The 18,225-nt window shown below is 37.3% G+C and overlaps 1 protein-coding gene across 2 annotated transcripts in view; it reads right to left on the bottom strand.

The window, feature by feature from the left end:
- The window catches only part of AP1G1 (adaptor related protein complex 1 subunit gamma 1), a gene marked incomplete at its 5' end in the record, with an annotated part of 80,980 nt that overhangs the window by 4,361 nt on the left and 58,394 nt on the right, over positions 1–18,225 (bottom strand). For both annotated transcript variants that reach the window (XM_082676434.1, XM_082676433.1), the window contains 11 exons: positions 690–788; positions 3,436–3,596; positions 3,717–3,824; positions 7,568–7,694; positions 7,887–8,028; positions 8,916–9,020; positions 10,073–10,200; positions 10,814–10,903; positions 11,075–11,197; positions 15,857–15,911; positions 16,649–16,789. In XM_082676434.1, coding sequence (XP_082532560.1) covers positions 690–788; positions 3,436–3,596; positions 3,717–3,824; positions 7,568–7,694; positions 7,887–8,028; positions 8,916–9,020; positions 10,073–10,200; positions 10,814–10,903; positions 11,075–11,197; positions 15,857–15,911; positions 16,649–16,789 — 1,279 coding nt within the window. The remainder of the gene's footprint in view (positions 1–689; positions 789–3,435; positions 3,597–3,716; positions 3,825–7,567; positions 7,695–7,886; positions 8,029–8,915; positions 9,021–10,072; positions 10,201–10,813; positions 10,904–11,074; positions 11,198–15,856; positions 15,912–16,648; positions 16,790–18,225) is intronic.

The raw sequence follows: 18,225 nt of genomic DNA, 5'->3' as shown, positions 1-18,225 counted from the left end.
GCCAACATCATGCAGTCAAGTAGAGAAAATGCATCTCCAGAACTCACTGTTGGCTTCAATCCTAGAACCACATTAACAAGACAGAACCACTCAGGAGTATTTTCACAGAAACATTTGCTAAGTGCTTTTCTCAAGATTCAACCCTTGTATCCAATTTTCTAGAAAAATGAGGTAAACGTACTCATCTTATGCTCTACATTCAGATATACTGGTTGCTTTGTCCCCCTCCCCATGCAAAAACCTAGACTTTTAAGCCTCTAAATAGAGAAATCTTTAAATGTGCATTTTAAAGATTTTTTTTTTTGATGTGGACCATTTTTAAAGTCTTTATTGAATTTGTTATAATATTGCTTCTGTTTTACGTTTTGGTTTTTTGGCCATGAGGCATGTGTGATCTTAGCTCCCCGACCAGGGATCACATCCCCACTCCCTGCATTGGAAGGTGAAGTCTTAACCACTGGACCGTGGGGAAGTCCTCTAAGTGTGCATTTTAATGAGATACCACTAAACCATTTTGTGTGTCTGGGCTTCACTTATTATCTACAAAAAAACAAGGAGGTTAGACCAGACATTTAAAAAGATTTCTTTTCTGCTGTGAGTCAGAAAAACCTTTGAGAAACAAAGCAAATTTTATTTCAGGGAATATGCTTACACCTTGCTCAGATAATGTCTTCAACTGTGCTACTCACCTTCTGTGGGTTCAGAACTTTAATGACTTGTGTGATGGTCCCCGTATTAAATGCTGGGACGATGCTGCTGCTAGGAGACAGAAGCTGCAGCTGGAATGTCTGGGGGGAACAAAGGGCACTCTTCAGAAAAATACACTTAACACTATGTCAGAGATGTCAACAAATACAGTCAGACACGCAGATGATGGTTCAATTACCAGATTTACCTACTACTAAATTCTATTTGTTTTTCAGATATCAGCAATTCACAGCATGTGGGCTATCACTTCATGGCATTTATAAAACACCATTGTTTCTAGCAATGAGCTACTCTTTCCTTCCTGGTAGAAGCAACTTTAGCCTACCACTTTTCAAAAAGTAACCAATTCTCGTTCTGGCAACCTCAGTTAATAGTAACTGATCAACTATGTAACTAAAAAAACAAAACAAACAACAGCAACAAAAAAAATGGGTCCCTGCGGTTAAAAAAAACTAGAAAGAAATGAAAAGCTTTCTAAAAATAGTAAACCAGCACACTAGTCACCAACTACACGCCTTCAAACTTTTGTGTATTTGGACGGTTGGGATCAGAGACTTGAACCTTTGTTTTCTAAAGCCTATATAATCTGGAATGTGTCAAGGGTTACTCCTACAGGACAGAGGTAAAGGAAAAGCTGAAAAAAGCCAGTTTGTTAATACGTATGTGGAACACATCAGGATCTCTACATTGGGGACACAAAGCCCTAACAGAAAAATTATGTGCAGAACTAACCCATACAGCAAAAGACCTGGAAAAGCCAAACACCATAATTTATTGAGTGCTGGTGGATTTTGTTTGTTTGTTTACAGGGAAGAGAGATAAAAGAGCTGTGAGCAAGACAGGTAAGTCATAGTTAGCACTATATAGTATGTATGCAGCTATTTTACAGACTAGGGTTACAAAAATTTTCCTGAAAGTTTAGTCTCCTAAACTATTAGAGAGAGAGGAGAATTAGAGAGAGCGAAAGAGAAAGAAGAGAAGAGGGGGAGAGAGAAAGAAAGGGATGGAGGGAGAGAAAAGAGAGAAGGGCAAAGGGAAAAGAGAAAGAGAGGGAGGGAAGGAAGAAAGGAGGGAAGGAGGTTCGTGGGTCTAGGTCTTCTCTAAGGCCAAAAATTATAAAAGCAGAAATTTAATCTCAATGCACAGGTTTATTACTTTGGGACTTATTCATAAGTCTACTGTCAAGATAAATTATGTAAGCTAAAATTCATTTATTTACATTTATTTCATTAAATGTTAGATGGCATCAACTGTAATTCACACCATTATTTTATATACCACTGAGAAAGAAAATAGGCTGCCAATGAAACTATGACAAGGGTATCAATTTTAAAATGTACCTCAATTTCAGAAATAACAAAAAGTAAAAATATTATTAGTAGAATCTACGAAATACAACGTTTTGAAGTTCAAGATACATCATGATATGCAAATAGGCATTGTATAGTACAACACCAAGAAGAAGGCCATACTTTAAAGCAGAGACAGTATGTTGCTAGAACCGCAGAGTAAAATAGTAAGTATAAAACTCTAAGTTGTAGCAACTAACGTTTACTGAGCACCGAACATAAGAAAAGTGCTTAAAACAGTACCTGGCACATAAAACTCATTTATTCCTCAAAGGAACCCTATGAATTAGATATCACGATGACACACCCCCTTTGCAAATGAAGAAACTGAGGCATAGAGATTAAGTAACCTGCTTAATGTCATACAACTAGTATTGAAACCACTAACTCTACTGCTTGTAAAACATCTACATTATTCTGACTCCTAAAAATCCAAGTAAAGAAGGTTGCAAAGTCAGCAGTAACCACAAGTAAAAGGTCTTCAATTTCCAAAATTGTGTTGTCTGAATGTCATACTTCACATGTCACTGAAAAGATCAGATTAGCCTAATCTATCCCAGGGGTTGGTAAAATATGGTCCATGGGCCAAGAATGAACTGACACCTCTTTCTGCAAGTGTTTTATTGGAACAGAGCCACCACCTTTATATATCGCCCATGACAGTTTTGGCACTATGACAGCATATAGCCTAAAATACTCACTATCTCGTCTTTTACAGAAAAATTTTGCCCACTCCTCATTCTACATTTTCCTTTTTCAAAACTTTTCATTATTCAATGATGAACATAAACACTCCTTAAACTAAGATTTGGTATAAACAAAACTTCAATTTACAAAAACAAGCAGTCATTGCATCAATAGTAAACTAGATGTTAATGAAGGAGGAATGGTTCTCTCACATTATCAAGAGGCAAAAACTTTTAATTCTGATCCAGTGACTAGAAGAGAATATCAAATACATGAAGTCTCTCATCTTGATTGAACTTTAATTCCACATTACAATTTGTGCTTTTTAGGTCTTTACCACTGTACTACTGAACCCCAACCTATCCTCAGTGCCCTGAGCATTAATGAATCACCTTGTAGAATTCTGCTCTGTCGCTATTAGGCTGCCCTTCCTTTATCCATTGTAGACAATACTAACTGTAAGAATATTTTTGACTAAGCAGAAAGTATTCATTAAAAATGACGTGCTTAGTTAAAAAAAAAAAATGACATGCTTTAATGAACCATAATAGTTAATTACTGTTAGTTTGAGTTAAATCTGCAAATTTAGTTTTAATCTCTGAACATTAAAATATATCCCTTACCAAATACATAAAAAATAATCAGCCAATTTTTAATTCAAGGAAAAAGGCCAAGAAGACAATTATAGTACCTTTGGTACTGCAGCCTGGAAAACAAAGTCCGTCATGTCCAGCTCTGTGCTGTTGGAGGCCTGTATCGTTATCACTGTGACACTGGGGTTGGTGTTTGACCGTTCAAAGGTGAATTCTATCTTCAAGCCATTCTTACTGTATGCTGTGATGGAGGGGATGCCTGGGAAAGCACAGGGAGATCAGTCTAATTGTAGTCAGCCTAATGCTTGCAAAATTATTACTTCCTTTCTTCAACAACTATCTCTCATTGCTCTAATGATGATAACACCAGTGATCGTACCTGTAGCAATGTCATTGAAGAGAGGCTGTGATGAAAGCCCATCCAACAAGAAGGGGGGCTGGGATATCTGTGGGACTGAGGCAGGGGCGGGAGCAGCAGCTGGAGCACCTAAATGAAACATCCCAAAGTTAGGTCAATCTTAGCCAGAATGACAAATCTCACCAAGAAAATATGGAAGAAAATTATCATGATCTCAAATTAAGGGAAGGATGCCTTAAACAAGATGCAAAAATAACTAAAAATTCAAATACTTTAAAATGAATAACTTCTGTTCATTAAAAAAAACCATAAAAAAATAGACCAAAGGCAGAAGAAAATGTATGCTACAAAATAACAAATGGATGATTACCCAGAACTATAAATACCTTTTACAAATCAATAATGAAAAAAGTTAACCTAATTTAAAAGTGGTAAGAGAAGTGAACAAGCATTTCACAAAAGAAGGACTGCTTTGATTAATTCTTGCATATTTACACAGGGAGACATGTTACAAAAAGTGTGCATAGCAAGATAATTTCTAACAATGAAATTCTGGAAACAAAATGTCCATCATCAAAATAATGGGTAAGTAAATTGTGGTACACTGACAAAATAAAATACTATACATATACAGCAGTAAAAATGTGAATGCACTAGAAATGCACTTAACATGGATTATTCACAAATATAATGTTTAGCAAAAAAAAGCAAGGTATAAAAGTACACATGCAGTTGGATACCAGTTCTAAAAAGGCAAAAAATGGCAAAACAATACTACACACTGTATCATTCTAGAAATACACATGAATGGTAAACACCAAAGCTAACACTATTTTAGAATAGATAGTAGTTACCTCTGGGATCAAGAGGGAAGGAGATAAGGGGGCAGTACACAGGGAATGTCAACTCTCTTAGTAACATTTTATTTTACAAGCTAAGTAGATCAAGGCATTTATTAATTTTAACACACACACACACCCTGGGAGAGGTGGTGTGGAGTGGGGGAAAGAAATCATCAGATTATCATACTTATTTGATCCTTCCAAATAAGAACAAGTTAAGGAGGACCAGGGATAGAACGTGATCATGAACTAACAGAAATCAAGATTCTAAGAAGAGGCATAAGAAAATTCAGCAAAAGAAAGAGAATGCATTTTATGCTTAAATAGATTTCAAACTACTTATAAAATTAACTGAAATTACACCATTTAAAAAATTCACAAAATGAAATAAAGGCTGAATTAGCTTAAAAAAAATAATGCCCAAGTACACTAGAAAAAAAATCACATACTAAAAATTAGCAAGGAAGGTAGAAATACATATGGCTAAGCAAAGCACAAGGAGCTAAAACAAATGTGGACACCACAGGATGTGCAGTCAAGCAGATTACCAATGAAGAATATAAACAAATATTCATATAGTTATCCTAGTTTTTATAAATCTAATCTAGTAATTTTCCCACAATTTCCATTTTCAAAACAATTTTAGAAACGTGTTCCCATGGAAAATCACAGGCTACCCAAGACACACAGGCAACATATGAGTCCCTAAGTCCCCCAAATTTTAGCTTTTTTCCTCCTGCAATGGTACAATACGTAGTTTTGAGAAACAACAGAAACTCACTGCTCCAGTTCCTCTAAAAGCTCATACTAAATTTATTTCCTACTTTCTACTGATTTAAATTACCGTGCATTACGATATGACTGTAATGATGGCTTAAAGAATCTAGAACTCAAAATTTTTTTACTTAAAAATTAAAAAAATGGGAAAACGTGTTTAAACTCATTATGAATAAGGAAAGGAAAATCTAGACTTTTTAACATTTTATCATTTTACTTTTTCATTTAAGACTAGAAAAACAAGAAAGTCAGAACAAAAACAAAACATTAAGACCCCATGATAAATGAGTTAAAGGATGCAAAAGGAATGTATGAAAAGGAAATTCATGTATAATGCACATATGGATAAATATAAAACATTCCCTTGAATGAAAAAATAAAAATTAACAAAATGATAGCATCAATCTTTCAACTGTTAGGGCTTTTTAAAAAAGACGATAATATTTATGACTATACAGTGAAACTCATGGCCATATACATTGAGGAAACGATAAATAACATTTACCAAGTGCCTACTATGTGTCATGCATGTAATAAGTCACTGTTCCTCACAATACCCTATGACGTTAAGTATTTATCCTTCTTACTTTAAACAGATTCAGACAGATTAAGCCTAACTTAACTTAGCCTAAGAATGTAAACCCAAAATAAATTTGGACAAATTTATGTAATAACGATATGTTGAGGCATCAGTTATGATAAGAAAACTCTGGAAACAAACAAAATGCCCAATAGTAAGGAACTGAATAAATAATGGTTCAAACTTCTTAATGAAATATTAGACAACCATTTAAAATTATAATTGGTAAGATTATGTACTAACATGGAAATGCTATTATGTTAATAAATAAAGCATATCATCTATACACTACGGTTTGTTTTGGCCATGCCGCACAGCTTGCAGGATCCTAGTTCCCTGACCAGGGTCTGAACCCAGGCCCTAAGCAGTGAAAGCACATAGTCCTAACCACTGGACTGCCAGGGAATTCCCCATACACTATGTTTTAAACATGGGATTGTTTTTGTTTTTCCATATATCTAGGATAGCTTTGGCATCTCAAGATTTGAAAATGACTATTTGTAAATGGCTCTAAGTACATGACAAGTAACATTTTTAAATTCTGTTAAGACAAATACAAACCATAAGCTCTGGGAGGCTGTGACGTTAGGAAAAAAATCATTTAGCTTGTGATAGCCAGTCTAGATGAGCATTCAACAACTTTATCCTATGGCTGTTTTCTACGTAAGGTCATGTATGCTGTAACTCTCCATTATACTTTTAAAGAAGTCACTTAAGATAGAAATTATATGCTACAGTGATACTCTTGGACTCTTTTTTTTTTTAATTTATTTATTTTTGTCTGTGTTGAGTCTTCATTGCTGCACGCGGGCTTTCTCTAGTTGCGGTGAGTGGGGGAGCTACTCTTTGTTGTGGTGCGCAGGCTTCTCATTGCGGCGGCTTCTCTTGTTGTGGAGCATGGTCTCTAGGCATGTGAGCTTTTGTAGTTGTGGCACACAGGTTCAGTAGCTGTAGCTCACGGGCTCTAGAGCGCAGGCTCAGTAGTTGTGGCACGGGCTTAGTTGCCCTGCAGCATGTGGGATCTTCCCGGACAAGGGCTTGAACCCATGTCCCCTGCATTGGCAGGCGGATTCTTAACCACTGTGCCACCAGGGAAGCCCTCTTGGACTCTCTTGAACTCTTGTGTTCACAATATCTCTGAACACATTAATTACAAATGTCTACTACATATAAATAAAGAAAAGATATTCCCAAATGAAAAGTTATATTTGAATATTATAACCATGGATGACTTTCTCCTTCCATTGCTTTAATACCAAGGAGAGAGACAGGGAGAGAGAGGGAAGGAGGAAAACAGTTGACATCTCTCCACTCTCTACAAACGGCCACAGTTCTTGGAAACTAACCATGAGTAGAAAGAAACCTAGAAAAAGTAATGTATTTCTTGGGATGTATTTCTTTTCTAACCTGAGACAGTCCTTTCTATCTTAAAATGCTATGAGTAATTTACTCTCCAAAAAATTAAAAATTAGACTTTAAGGAATCCCTATTAATTATCTCTAGAGTATTAGTATGGCAACATATCCCAGATGTTGTGAATACTCTTGCTTTTCACTTAGCCTCTCCCATCTTCAACTGTTTCATGTGCTAGATAGAAAGGCTATGTTCAGTACAGTTTTTCCCTAAGGCCCTTATCCCTAACCAAGCATGAAATAACTCTAGTCTGGCCTCACCTGTAAGGTTGATGTCTCCCAGCAAATCAAGAAGTTCTCCACCAGCAGAAGCTGGTTTGCTTGTAGGTGCAGTTGGAATGACAGGTGTTATGTCATTTCCTCCCAACAAATCCAATAAATCATTGGCCTAAACAAGGAAATAAAATCTTATTCATTAGTCATTGCCTAATCTGTATCTGATGCAAAGCCCTTTCAACACTTAAAAATAAGGAAGAGAACCATCAATCAATCCAGGAACACTGAAAGGTATCAGCTAAGAGATAGGTTCTAAGGAACTATAAGATCATGAAGATCCCCAGATAAGCAAGGGAAAAGCTACCTGGCTGGTGGGCTGTGGCCCAGAGGGTGGTGGCTTGGTCTCTAGAGGAGCTGGTTCTGTCTCTCCATTTGTCTGCACAATCTCAGTAGGGCCATTTGTGGTTACTTTTTCCATGACAGGCATTCTCTCAAGCAGAGCAGACCTGAAAGAATCTGAAGTGGTTAAATTCTAGGCAGTTAACCTAGCTTCCCTGCCCAAAACAATCACTGTAACTATATTGGAGCCAAACATGTAGAGACATCTCCCCTCCCCACATCCCAACACAGACACTAAAATAGAAGCTGGATTACAAGAATACATGACCTAAATTCCTGGCTGGATTAAGGGCAGGCAAGAAACACTGAATGGACAAACTGTCCCTCTAAATCCCGAGACACTGGGAATTCTCAGTGATAAGAGAAATTGGAATGAAAGAACAGCAAATAAGTACATTATTAGCAGTTTCCAATTAAGAAGATACTGGGGCTTCCCTGGTGGCGCAGTGGTTGAGAGCCCACCTGCCGATGCAGCGGACACAGGTTCGTGCCCCGGTCCGGGAAGATCCCATATGCCGCAGAGCGGCTGGGCCCGTGAGCCATGGCCGCTGAGCTTGCGCGTCCAGAGCCTGTGCTCCGCAACGGGAGAGGCCACAACAGTGAGAGGCCCGCGTACCGCAAAAAAAAAAAAAGAAGATACTGCATAACAGAAGACACTGCACACCAAAATGTTAATAGTAATGATATCTGAATGCGATTCTCTTGAGAAAAAAACAACTCCCACTTCTTCACCAAATAAAATGGAAAATGAAGCAAACTTTCTCTACCAAAAGAAAGGTGAGAAGGGGACTAAAGGAACATAGTTCACTTATTTCTTTAGAGGCTAGGCAGAATAGAAGATGGACAAAACACAAGGGGCCAAGCAGTTAGAACTAAACAGAGTTGTGAAGTCCGGCTAATAAAGCACGAGGGATGAATCTCCTTTACGGGTTTATCGTGACAATTTGTTTGAGATGCTAAGAGGCACATGCATTGTTTACTTTCTTTTACTTACCTCATATGGTCATATTTCTTAAAAAGTGCATTATATTCTACTGCCCTCTGCTGGAGCTCCACATCAATGCTGCTTCCATAGATGGAAACCACTTTCTTAATTCGGCTTTGGGATAAAATGACAAACAAATTCAAATACCCAAAAGAAAGTTCATAAACAAGCAGAGAGAATAATGTTTGAAACAGAGGGTTCTGGTTAAAATTTTGAAATGCTCTTTTCTTAATGTACATAACTTTTCAAAAACAAAACACTTTTCCTTTATGTTCATTCATCTGACATATAGCTCAAGACCATCATACTTATTACCATCATACTTATTCTAGTTGTAATACTAGATTTTGTCTGTTAAATATCTCATACCCTAAAATTTGCTAGACAAAAGTACCGATTATTAATTTGCTACAAAAGAATAAATTTATAGTGTTCACTCTCTTCTTTAATAACTTTAAAATAAGCTTTTATCAACAAGTGGGTCATGGCATCAGACTTCTTTCAACAAAAGGTCATTACCTGACACCAAATTCTTCTACTTCACAATTTAAATAGTAAAAAATACCATTCTTCACGAGGCTTAACATTAAAAATTAAAGCAGAGGGCTTCCCTGGTGGCGCAGTGGTTGAGAGTCCGCCTGCCGAGGCAGGGGACACGGGTTCGTGCCCTGGTCCGGGAAGATCCCACATGCTGTGGAGCAGCTGGGCCCGTGAGCCATGGCCGCTGAGCCTGCGCGTCCAGAGCCTGTGCTCCGCAACAGGAGAGGCCACAACAGTGAGAGGCCCGCGTACCGCAAAAAAAAAAAAAAAAAAAAAAAAAAATTAAAGCAGAAGGTCTAAGAGAACTAAGTTTAAATATGCTTGGCTGGGAGACTGATCCAAGAATTAACTTTTCGTCAAAACAGTAAAAAGAAAAAAATAAACCAGAACCCTTATATGGGAAAATAACTTCACTACTTTAAAGGAGAAAACAGGCATGGGGGATGACAGGGAGCAAAGTATAGATAAAATAAGGATTAACCATGAAATGATGATTGTTATTGAGGAATAAAGGTATATGCAATTGATTTTACTATTCTACTTTTGCTTTTGCTTGAAATTTTCCATAATAAAGTTTTTAAAAATTACAAAACAACATGTTCACCCTACTTTTTCTCCATACTCACTTTACAGTACAGGTGAATCGAGTAGAAAGCTTCATAATGGCAGTGAGGGCATAACCTCGTGTCACTGAGGTGGACATATTAGAGATTAGGACACTTTCTAAAATATCCAACACTTCATCCTCTGTTACCTGTGCAGAAAAAAAAAAAGACAATATAAGATGAATTTTAACTGTAAATATCTACATCTGATATTAAGTCACAGGATGTCACCAGAAAGACAATCCTGCCATCATCATTACCAAAGCTTCTAACATAATCTGTGCTTTGCCAGAGTAACTGTACAACCTAACCCACCAACCAGAAGCAAGTAGGAGGGAGGTAAAAAGGATGGAAAATACCCATTGGGGGCTGAGAGGCATTTTATGACTTTCAAAGGCAGAAGGAGAGGAAGAAAGGAAAAAGATACATAGAGTTAAAGTGTTGTTGCCACAACTTCTCTGAAATCCAGTCCTTTAATGAGCAAATGGAAACATGGATACACTCTCATTTCTTATCAGCCAGAGGGTAAGAGAAACAATGTAAGTCAGTCTGATGGGATGGGGGATAGGTCCTAAACGCAGTTTTAATATCTCACAATGGCCCAGTAAGTTCCAACTCAAAAATCAGCAGGTTTTCCAATGTAATTCTGGAATTGCTTCTTTAAAAGGTTTTCAAGGAATCAATCTCAACTGATTAAACACTACTCTCTTAAAACCAAAAAATTGTTTTTCCCCCTCCTTAACCAAGAGTGACAAAGGGTACCTGAATAGGCTCTTCCTCTTCACATTGGCCAGACACAAGAAGATCTCCATATTCACCTATACACCAGGCAGCTACTTGCACCAAAGGTTGCTGTCAAAAGAAAGTCACCGTTTGTCAAAGATTTCAGTCCTTTAAAGGATTAATACAAATCACAGGTCATCTAATCATAAAGGTCAAAACTGAGGCACCTCTAGAGTGACAGTAGTAAGAGCATTTCAGGAAAATAAAGGGCAATTTCCCCCCAAAAGTGAAAGTACTTACCTGAGAATAATCACCAAGAATTGCTTTGTACAAGCGCTGGACAGTATAGGCATGCATCTCCACGCTATTGGTTATTAACTGGATCAAGTTGGGAACTGCATCATCACGAACATAGCTTCCTGCCTAAAAGGAAATGCGGACAGTTACCCCTAGAAACACACAGTAATAATAAGAAATGTTAGCTAGTATTGTTGCTGTTCAAAGGAGACTACTACAAAACACCCTCAAAGATAAAGTTGTTTCCAATTCTCATGTTTATAAGCAGTTCAAACTTCAAAGTCTTTTTTTTTTTTTACTGGAGTATAGTTGATTTACAATGTTGTGTTACTTTCAGGTGTACGGCAAAGTGAATCAGTTATACATATACATATATCCACTCTTTTTTTAGATTCTTTTCCCATACAGGCCATTTCAGAGTATTGAGTACAGTTCCCTATGCTCTACAGTAGGTTCTTATTAGTTACCTATTTTATATATAGTAGTGTGTATATGTCAATCCCCATCTCCCAATTTATCCCTCCCCCCTTAAAGTCTTATTTAAATGAATATTCTAAAGTTTTAAGATTTTATAAAAAATAAAAACTTCTCTTCGTCCAAAGTAAAAAAAAAAAGTTTAAAATTTAAGAAGCCTTCTCTACTCAAAACAGGTAAGGTCTACGATTACAAAAATTTAAGAAATACATTCACTGGGAACTTAATTACAACAACCTCTCCCTTCCCACAACTCCCCAACACAGGTGTTAAAATCACATGAGCTAGCTATAGTAGTCACGCTACTCTGGGGGATGGAGAAAGGAGTGTACATGAACAGTTCAAAAAGGCTTGTTAAATAAGATGAGACTGAAATAAATAGTAACTTTTAAAAAACCTGAGTTTAGGGGACTTCTTTGGTGGTCCAGTGATAAAGAATCTGCCTTCCAATGCAGGGGACGTGGGTTCGATCCCTGGTCGGGGAACTAAGACCTCACATGCTGCAGGGCTTAGAACTAAGCCCGTGCGCCTCAACACACATGCTGCAAACTACAGAGCCCACGCACTCTGGAGCCTGCGTGCCACAACTAGAGAGAGAAAACCCACACACCACAACTAGAGAGAAGCCCTTGCACCACAATGAAGAGCCCACACGTCACAACGAAAGATCCTGAGTGCCTCAAGAAGATCCTGTGTGCTGCAACTAAGACCCGATGCAGCCAAATAGATACATAAATAAGCAAACAAACAAATAAAAAACCTGAGTTTATTCACACTCCTTTAAAAACTAGTTTATAAATATAGAACCAATAAGTAGTCCCAGGAATAGGAAATATTTTGTATTTAATTATCCACATTAAAAAAAAAAAAAGAAAACCTTGATCTCTTTATTGTCCTCTTGACTAGTGGAATCTTGAGATTTACAACCACAAAAACAAAATACAGCTATTTAACCTATGAGGAAACTAAATTTTGGCCTTATCAGAGCACGATGATAACCAGGTTGCACAGGACATATAAACAGTGGAACCTGTGCCTAGTATCAGCCCACCTTGGTCAATCTCCCATTACTGGACAGAAGAGTTGATCGGATTTACAAGACTGAGATCAGGCCTACCCATGTGTACTTTAGAGAGGAAAAAGACAAAGAAAAAATCCCAGGTGGCTGGGATACCCACTCCTGTTAAGAAACACAAAGACAGGGCTTCCCTGGTGGTGCAGTGGTTGAGAGTCCACCTGCCGATGAGAGGGACACGGCTTTGTGCCCCCGTCTGGGAGGATCCCACGTGCCACGGAGCAGCTGGGCCCATGAGCCATGGCTGCTGAGCCTGCGCGTCTGGAGCCTGTGCTCCGCAACGGGAGAGGCCACAATGGTGAGAGGCCCGCGTACCGCAAAAAAAAAAAAAAAGAAACACAGAGACAGAGGGAGAAGTTTAGGGAAATGGTCAAAAAGGAAAGGTGAGAAGCTAAAAAGCAGGTAATTAGTGGTGTGACTTAGATATTTACATTCTTCCCTAATAGGAAAAAGCAGAGTGTTTTATTATTTTTTTTAATAAATTTATTTATTGTATTTATTTGTTATTTTTGGCTGCATTTGGTCTTCGTTGCTGCGAGCCAGCTCTCTCTAGTTGCAGTGAGTGGGGAGCTACTCTTCATCGCGGTGCACGGGCTTCTCATTGCGGTGGTTCTCTTGTTGCAGAGCACGGGCTCTAGGCGCGGGGGCTTCAGTAGTTGTGGTACGTGGGCTTCAGTAGTTGTGGCTCGCAGGCTTAGTTGCTCCATGGCATGTGGGATCTTCCTAAACCAGGGCTCAAACCAGTGTCCCCCTGAATTGGCAGGCAGATTCTTAACCACTGCTCCACCAGGGAAGCACAAGCAGAGAGTTTTAAATAAGAGAAATCATCAACATGATCTAATTGACATTTATAGACCACGCCATTCAACAACAGCAGAATACACATTCTTCTCAAGCTCACACAGAACATTCATTAAGACAGATCACATTCTGGGCCATTAAAAATAAATTTAAAAGAACAGAGGGACTTCCCTGGTGGTCCAGTGGTAAAGAATCCGCCTTCCAATGCAGGGGACACGGGTTCAATCCCTAGTCGGGGAACTAAGATCCCACATGCTGTGTGGTAACTAAGCCCACGCACCACAACTACTGAGCCTGCACACCTCAACTAGAGAACCTGAGTGCCACAAACTACAGAGCCCACACGCTCTGGAGCCCACGTGCCACAACTAGAGAGAGAAAAACCCAAACGTCACAACTAGAGAGAAGCCTCTGTGCCACAACTAGAGAGAAGCTCTGCAATGATGAGCCCCTGTGCCACAACAAAAAGATCCCGCGTGCCACAATGAAGACCCAAGGCAGACCAAGATAAAAATAAATAAATAAATATTTTAAAATAAATAAAAGAATAGAAATCATGCAAAATTAAACTAGAAATAAGTAATATAAAGATGGCTGAAAAGTCCCCAAATATTTGGAAATTAAATAACACACTACTAAATAACACATGGATCAAAGAAAACATCGGGAACAGAAAACTATAGACCAATATCTCTCATGAACACAGATGCAAATATTCTTAAAAAAATTAGAAAATCAAATACAACAATAATGCATTAAAAAACCTATATGTCACAACCATGTGGGATTTATTCCTGATATGGAAGGCTGATTCAGCATTCAAAATTCAATTAATGTAAGCCAACTATACTTCAATTAAATAAATAATTTTTTAAAAAATCAATTAACTTAACCTAGCACATCAATAGGCTGAAGAAGAAAAATCATATGATCATATAAAAAGAGAACATAAATTGATTGGAAAACCGAAAAGTTGGAGCAATTTTTTAAAAAAGGTTTTGATTTCGATAAACATTTTTCTCCAGGAGCTCTAATTTTTCCCTTCTTTTGAGCCTTATAAAAACCATCGTATCTTTTGTTAGAATATAATTTCCCAATTAAGTATACTGACTTTTAAACTTTTACAAAATTAATTCATTGTAGGTAAACTATTTAATTGAAATTTTAAAAATTTCAATGGTATCATTCCCTGCTACAGATGTTTCATAATTTACTTAACCCATGCCCATTGGGAGACACCTGGTTGTTTCCAGCTTTCCCCTATTATAAATAAGATTAGGATGAACACTTCTGTAATATACATTTTTGTACAGTGACCTTTTATTTTTCCAACAGAAAGTCCTAAAAACATAATTAATAAAGTACTGCCTGTTCTCTATTTTCTAACTAGCACTAGGAATTAGATTAAAAAGTATGACAAGTGAAAAATGATACCTCACTTTTATTTTATTTACTATCTCTTTAAGAGTAAGGGTATTTTTCACTGTTAACTAGCCATTTCTTCTTTTGTCAAATGTCTGTTCAAATGCCAGTTTTTCCTTTAGTGTTTCACTTTTTCCTATTAATTGTAAAGTATTTATAGATTAAAAATATTAACACACTGTCATATGTTACAATGGTTTTTCCCCTAATTGTCATCTGCCTTTTAACTTTGTAGACTTTTTTTTCCTTCTGCTATACAAGTTTTAAATTTTAACGTGGTCAACTTTGTCAACGTTTTTTACTTCTGGTGACATAATTAGACATAGATAGTTATGCCACTACATTTTCATTTTTACTCTTAAATCTCTAATCCCTGTCTATTAATTGATCGACTGAGAAGCTCCAAAATTCTGGAAGACTACCAAAGAAAGGATATTCTATAAAATCATAATTTAAAATCCAGAATTTAGCCATTCAAAACTTTCCAATGATTTCCTATCATATTCAAAATAAAATCCTAACTCCTGTAAGGCCTTATAGAATCTAGCCCCTGCATCAAGCTTACCATTCTCTGCCTCTCTCACTCTACTGGCTTCACTGGCCTTCTTGATGCTCTCCAGACAGGTCAAGCTTGTTTGCTATCCTAGGGCTTTGCAACACTTACTGTTCCTTCTGATTTGTACACTCTTAGCCCAAATCTTTGCACAGCTCCTCATTTAACCAAGTTCTCTACTCAAATATTACCTCCTCTGAGTGACCTGCCCTATTCTACCTAAGATACCTGGCCCACTGCCCCATATCCCATCCTCTTCTGCCATCAATACAGCCCCATATGCTACTTTAGTATTTTTCATAGCATTTTCCCCTGCCTGACAAGAGAGTGTTACATATTTCCCCATGAATTTCCTACCTCCCCCACTAGAATATAAGCTTCATGAGGACAAGGGCTTTGTCTGACTCGTTAATCGACACATCCAGCCCTTAGTATATGTTGACTTAAGAACACTACTTACCGTTGTCAGAACGCGCATAATTGTGTCTATATGCCACCGTTTGGAAGGTGCATACCTGAGAAAATAATGGCACTAGGTGAAAACACTGGAACCTATAAACTAAGCTCTGCTCAGTGACTTTCAAAAATCCTGTCCTACAGCATTTTTTAGGTTCACAGGTTAAATGATTATATCTGGATCCATTTTACCTTCAAAACTAGCAGCAATTCCCATTTCAAAGGGTGATGAAGTGGTACATAGTCAAATTCAGATGTTCCACGTAATATGCAATAGGAGTTGCTGAGCTGAGAACTGGGGACTCTGTCTCCAGTTTTTCAGAAAATAAATCATAAAGTCAGGACAGGAGAGGATAGAGAAGAAAGAAGAAAAGGGACTCTTCCGAGACCCAGGCACACCAGGACTAGAAACTTGCTCCCTTAAATTCACAGTGAAAAGAGGTGAAACAACCATACTACCAAAATCTTGAGGTACTTCTTCCTAAAAGTTTTACACAGAACCACCATCCAGATGCTGTAACTTTTCTATTCTTTTCATCAAAAGGACATCATAGATGAGAGGTTAAAGAACAGATAAAAGAGGAGATTTTATAAAAGTGGGATTATTTTGGTCTTAGCATAATGCTTAACATTAGATACTGGCTAGAATGGCCTTCTCAAACATAATTTCTAATGGGAAGCCTGAAATAAATGTTACATGTTTAAACATGTTTACAACATTTCCCCCATGTTTTAAAGATGCTTTCTAAAATTTTCCAAGCATTTTTAACCAATGAATATAAAAATTAAATCTTACTTTTCTGCAGCAAGGAAGATTCCAGATGCACAGTCTGCTTTAAATTCTGGCTCACATGAATCCAGAAAATAAAGCAATTCCTTCATCATGCCTCGAATATTATTCCCATTTACCAGGGCAAAACTCAATTCCATTGCACGCCTTGCAGGGGGGAGGGAAAAAAAGTTATGATATTTACAGTGGGAATGAAACAAAGACCCAGGTATGTTGTCTTTGAACACCAAGCACTAGTGGATGTATTGATGTCTTTGCATGATCTTATGATCCCAATCTTTGCACATGAGATAACCAAAGTTATCAAATTTATTTTGAACGTTCATCAACACTTTTCTTCAAAAATCCCCAAGAGATATACTACTAAAGACCAAAAATGCAGTTTGAGTTCAGCAATCTATTCTATGAAGCTGAAATTTAGATACTTAAAAGGCTCAAACAGAGAGGCAACAAAATTATTACCCAATGATAATACCTCTGCGTTATTCATTAAAAACATGATATATAGTCACCATACTCTCCTTTTATTACATCCACTTTAGTCCAAAGATGATGTAACATAGTTTACATCAAAAGGTACATAGAAGAGTAGAATAAAAACAAACCTTGAGAGCTAAGTGAAGTAAGTTAGAGAAAGACAAATATTGTACACTATCACTCATATGTGGAAGCTAAAAAAAGCTGAATGCATAGAAACAGAGACTAGAATGGTGGTTACCAGGGTCTGAGGGGTGGGAAAAATGGGGAGATGTTGGTCAAAGAGCACAAACTTCCACCTATAAGATGAATAAGTTCTGGAGATTTAATGTATAGCATGATGGCTATTGTTAATAACAATGTATTATATACTTGAAAGTTGCTAAGAGAATAGATCTTATATATTCTCACCATGAAAAAGAAATGGTAAGTATGTGATAGGATGCAGGTGTTAACTAATGCTACGGTGATAATCATTTTGCAATAGATAAGTGTGACAAGTCAATGTGATGGACATCTTTAACTTACACAATTATATCTCAATAAAGCTGGGAAAAAAACTGAAAAAGAGAATAATAGCCATGAAAAGGAAAAAAAGGGTATGTGCTATGAGAGCAAATAGGAGTTTCTAAAACCGCCTATCAAATTTGGCAATGAAGGCAAATATGGACATGTTTTACATATAAAAGTTATAAGGTTACGACAGGCATCTTTTCACATTTGGTCAATAATGTCAAACATGGCATATAATTAACTTTCAAAAATCCCAATTTAATAATACTTTCATCTTAGTTAATCTACAAGCAACAAAAACTCAATCCTTACAGAAATGCAATAATAACTAATTCTTACACAGTGCTTAAGTACTTTACATATGTTAATCCAGTTAATCCTGCATATAACCTTTTGAAGTGGGTGCTCTTGTATCCACATTTTGCATATGGGACAACTGAAGCACAGGAAGGCTAAGTAACTAGACAAAGTTTATTAAGGGCAGAGCCAGGATTTGAAATGAGGCTTTCTGGCTCCAGAGTCTAAGCTCCTACTGTTATATAACCTGTCAAAGAGACCCAGGTTTTACTTTTGAAATGCAAAGCCCAGTCATG

The sequence above is a fragment of the Grampus griseus genome (genome assembly GCF_964374135.1).
Source record: "Grampus griseus genome assembly, chromosome: 19".
Lineage (NCBI taxonomy): Eukaryota > Metazoa > Chordata > Mammalia > Artiodactyla > Delphinidae > Grampus > Grampus griseus.
This window is presented reverse-complemented; position numbering and strand designations above follow the sequence as displayed.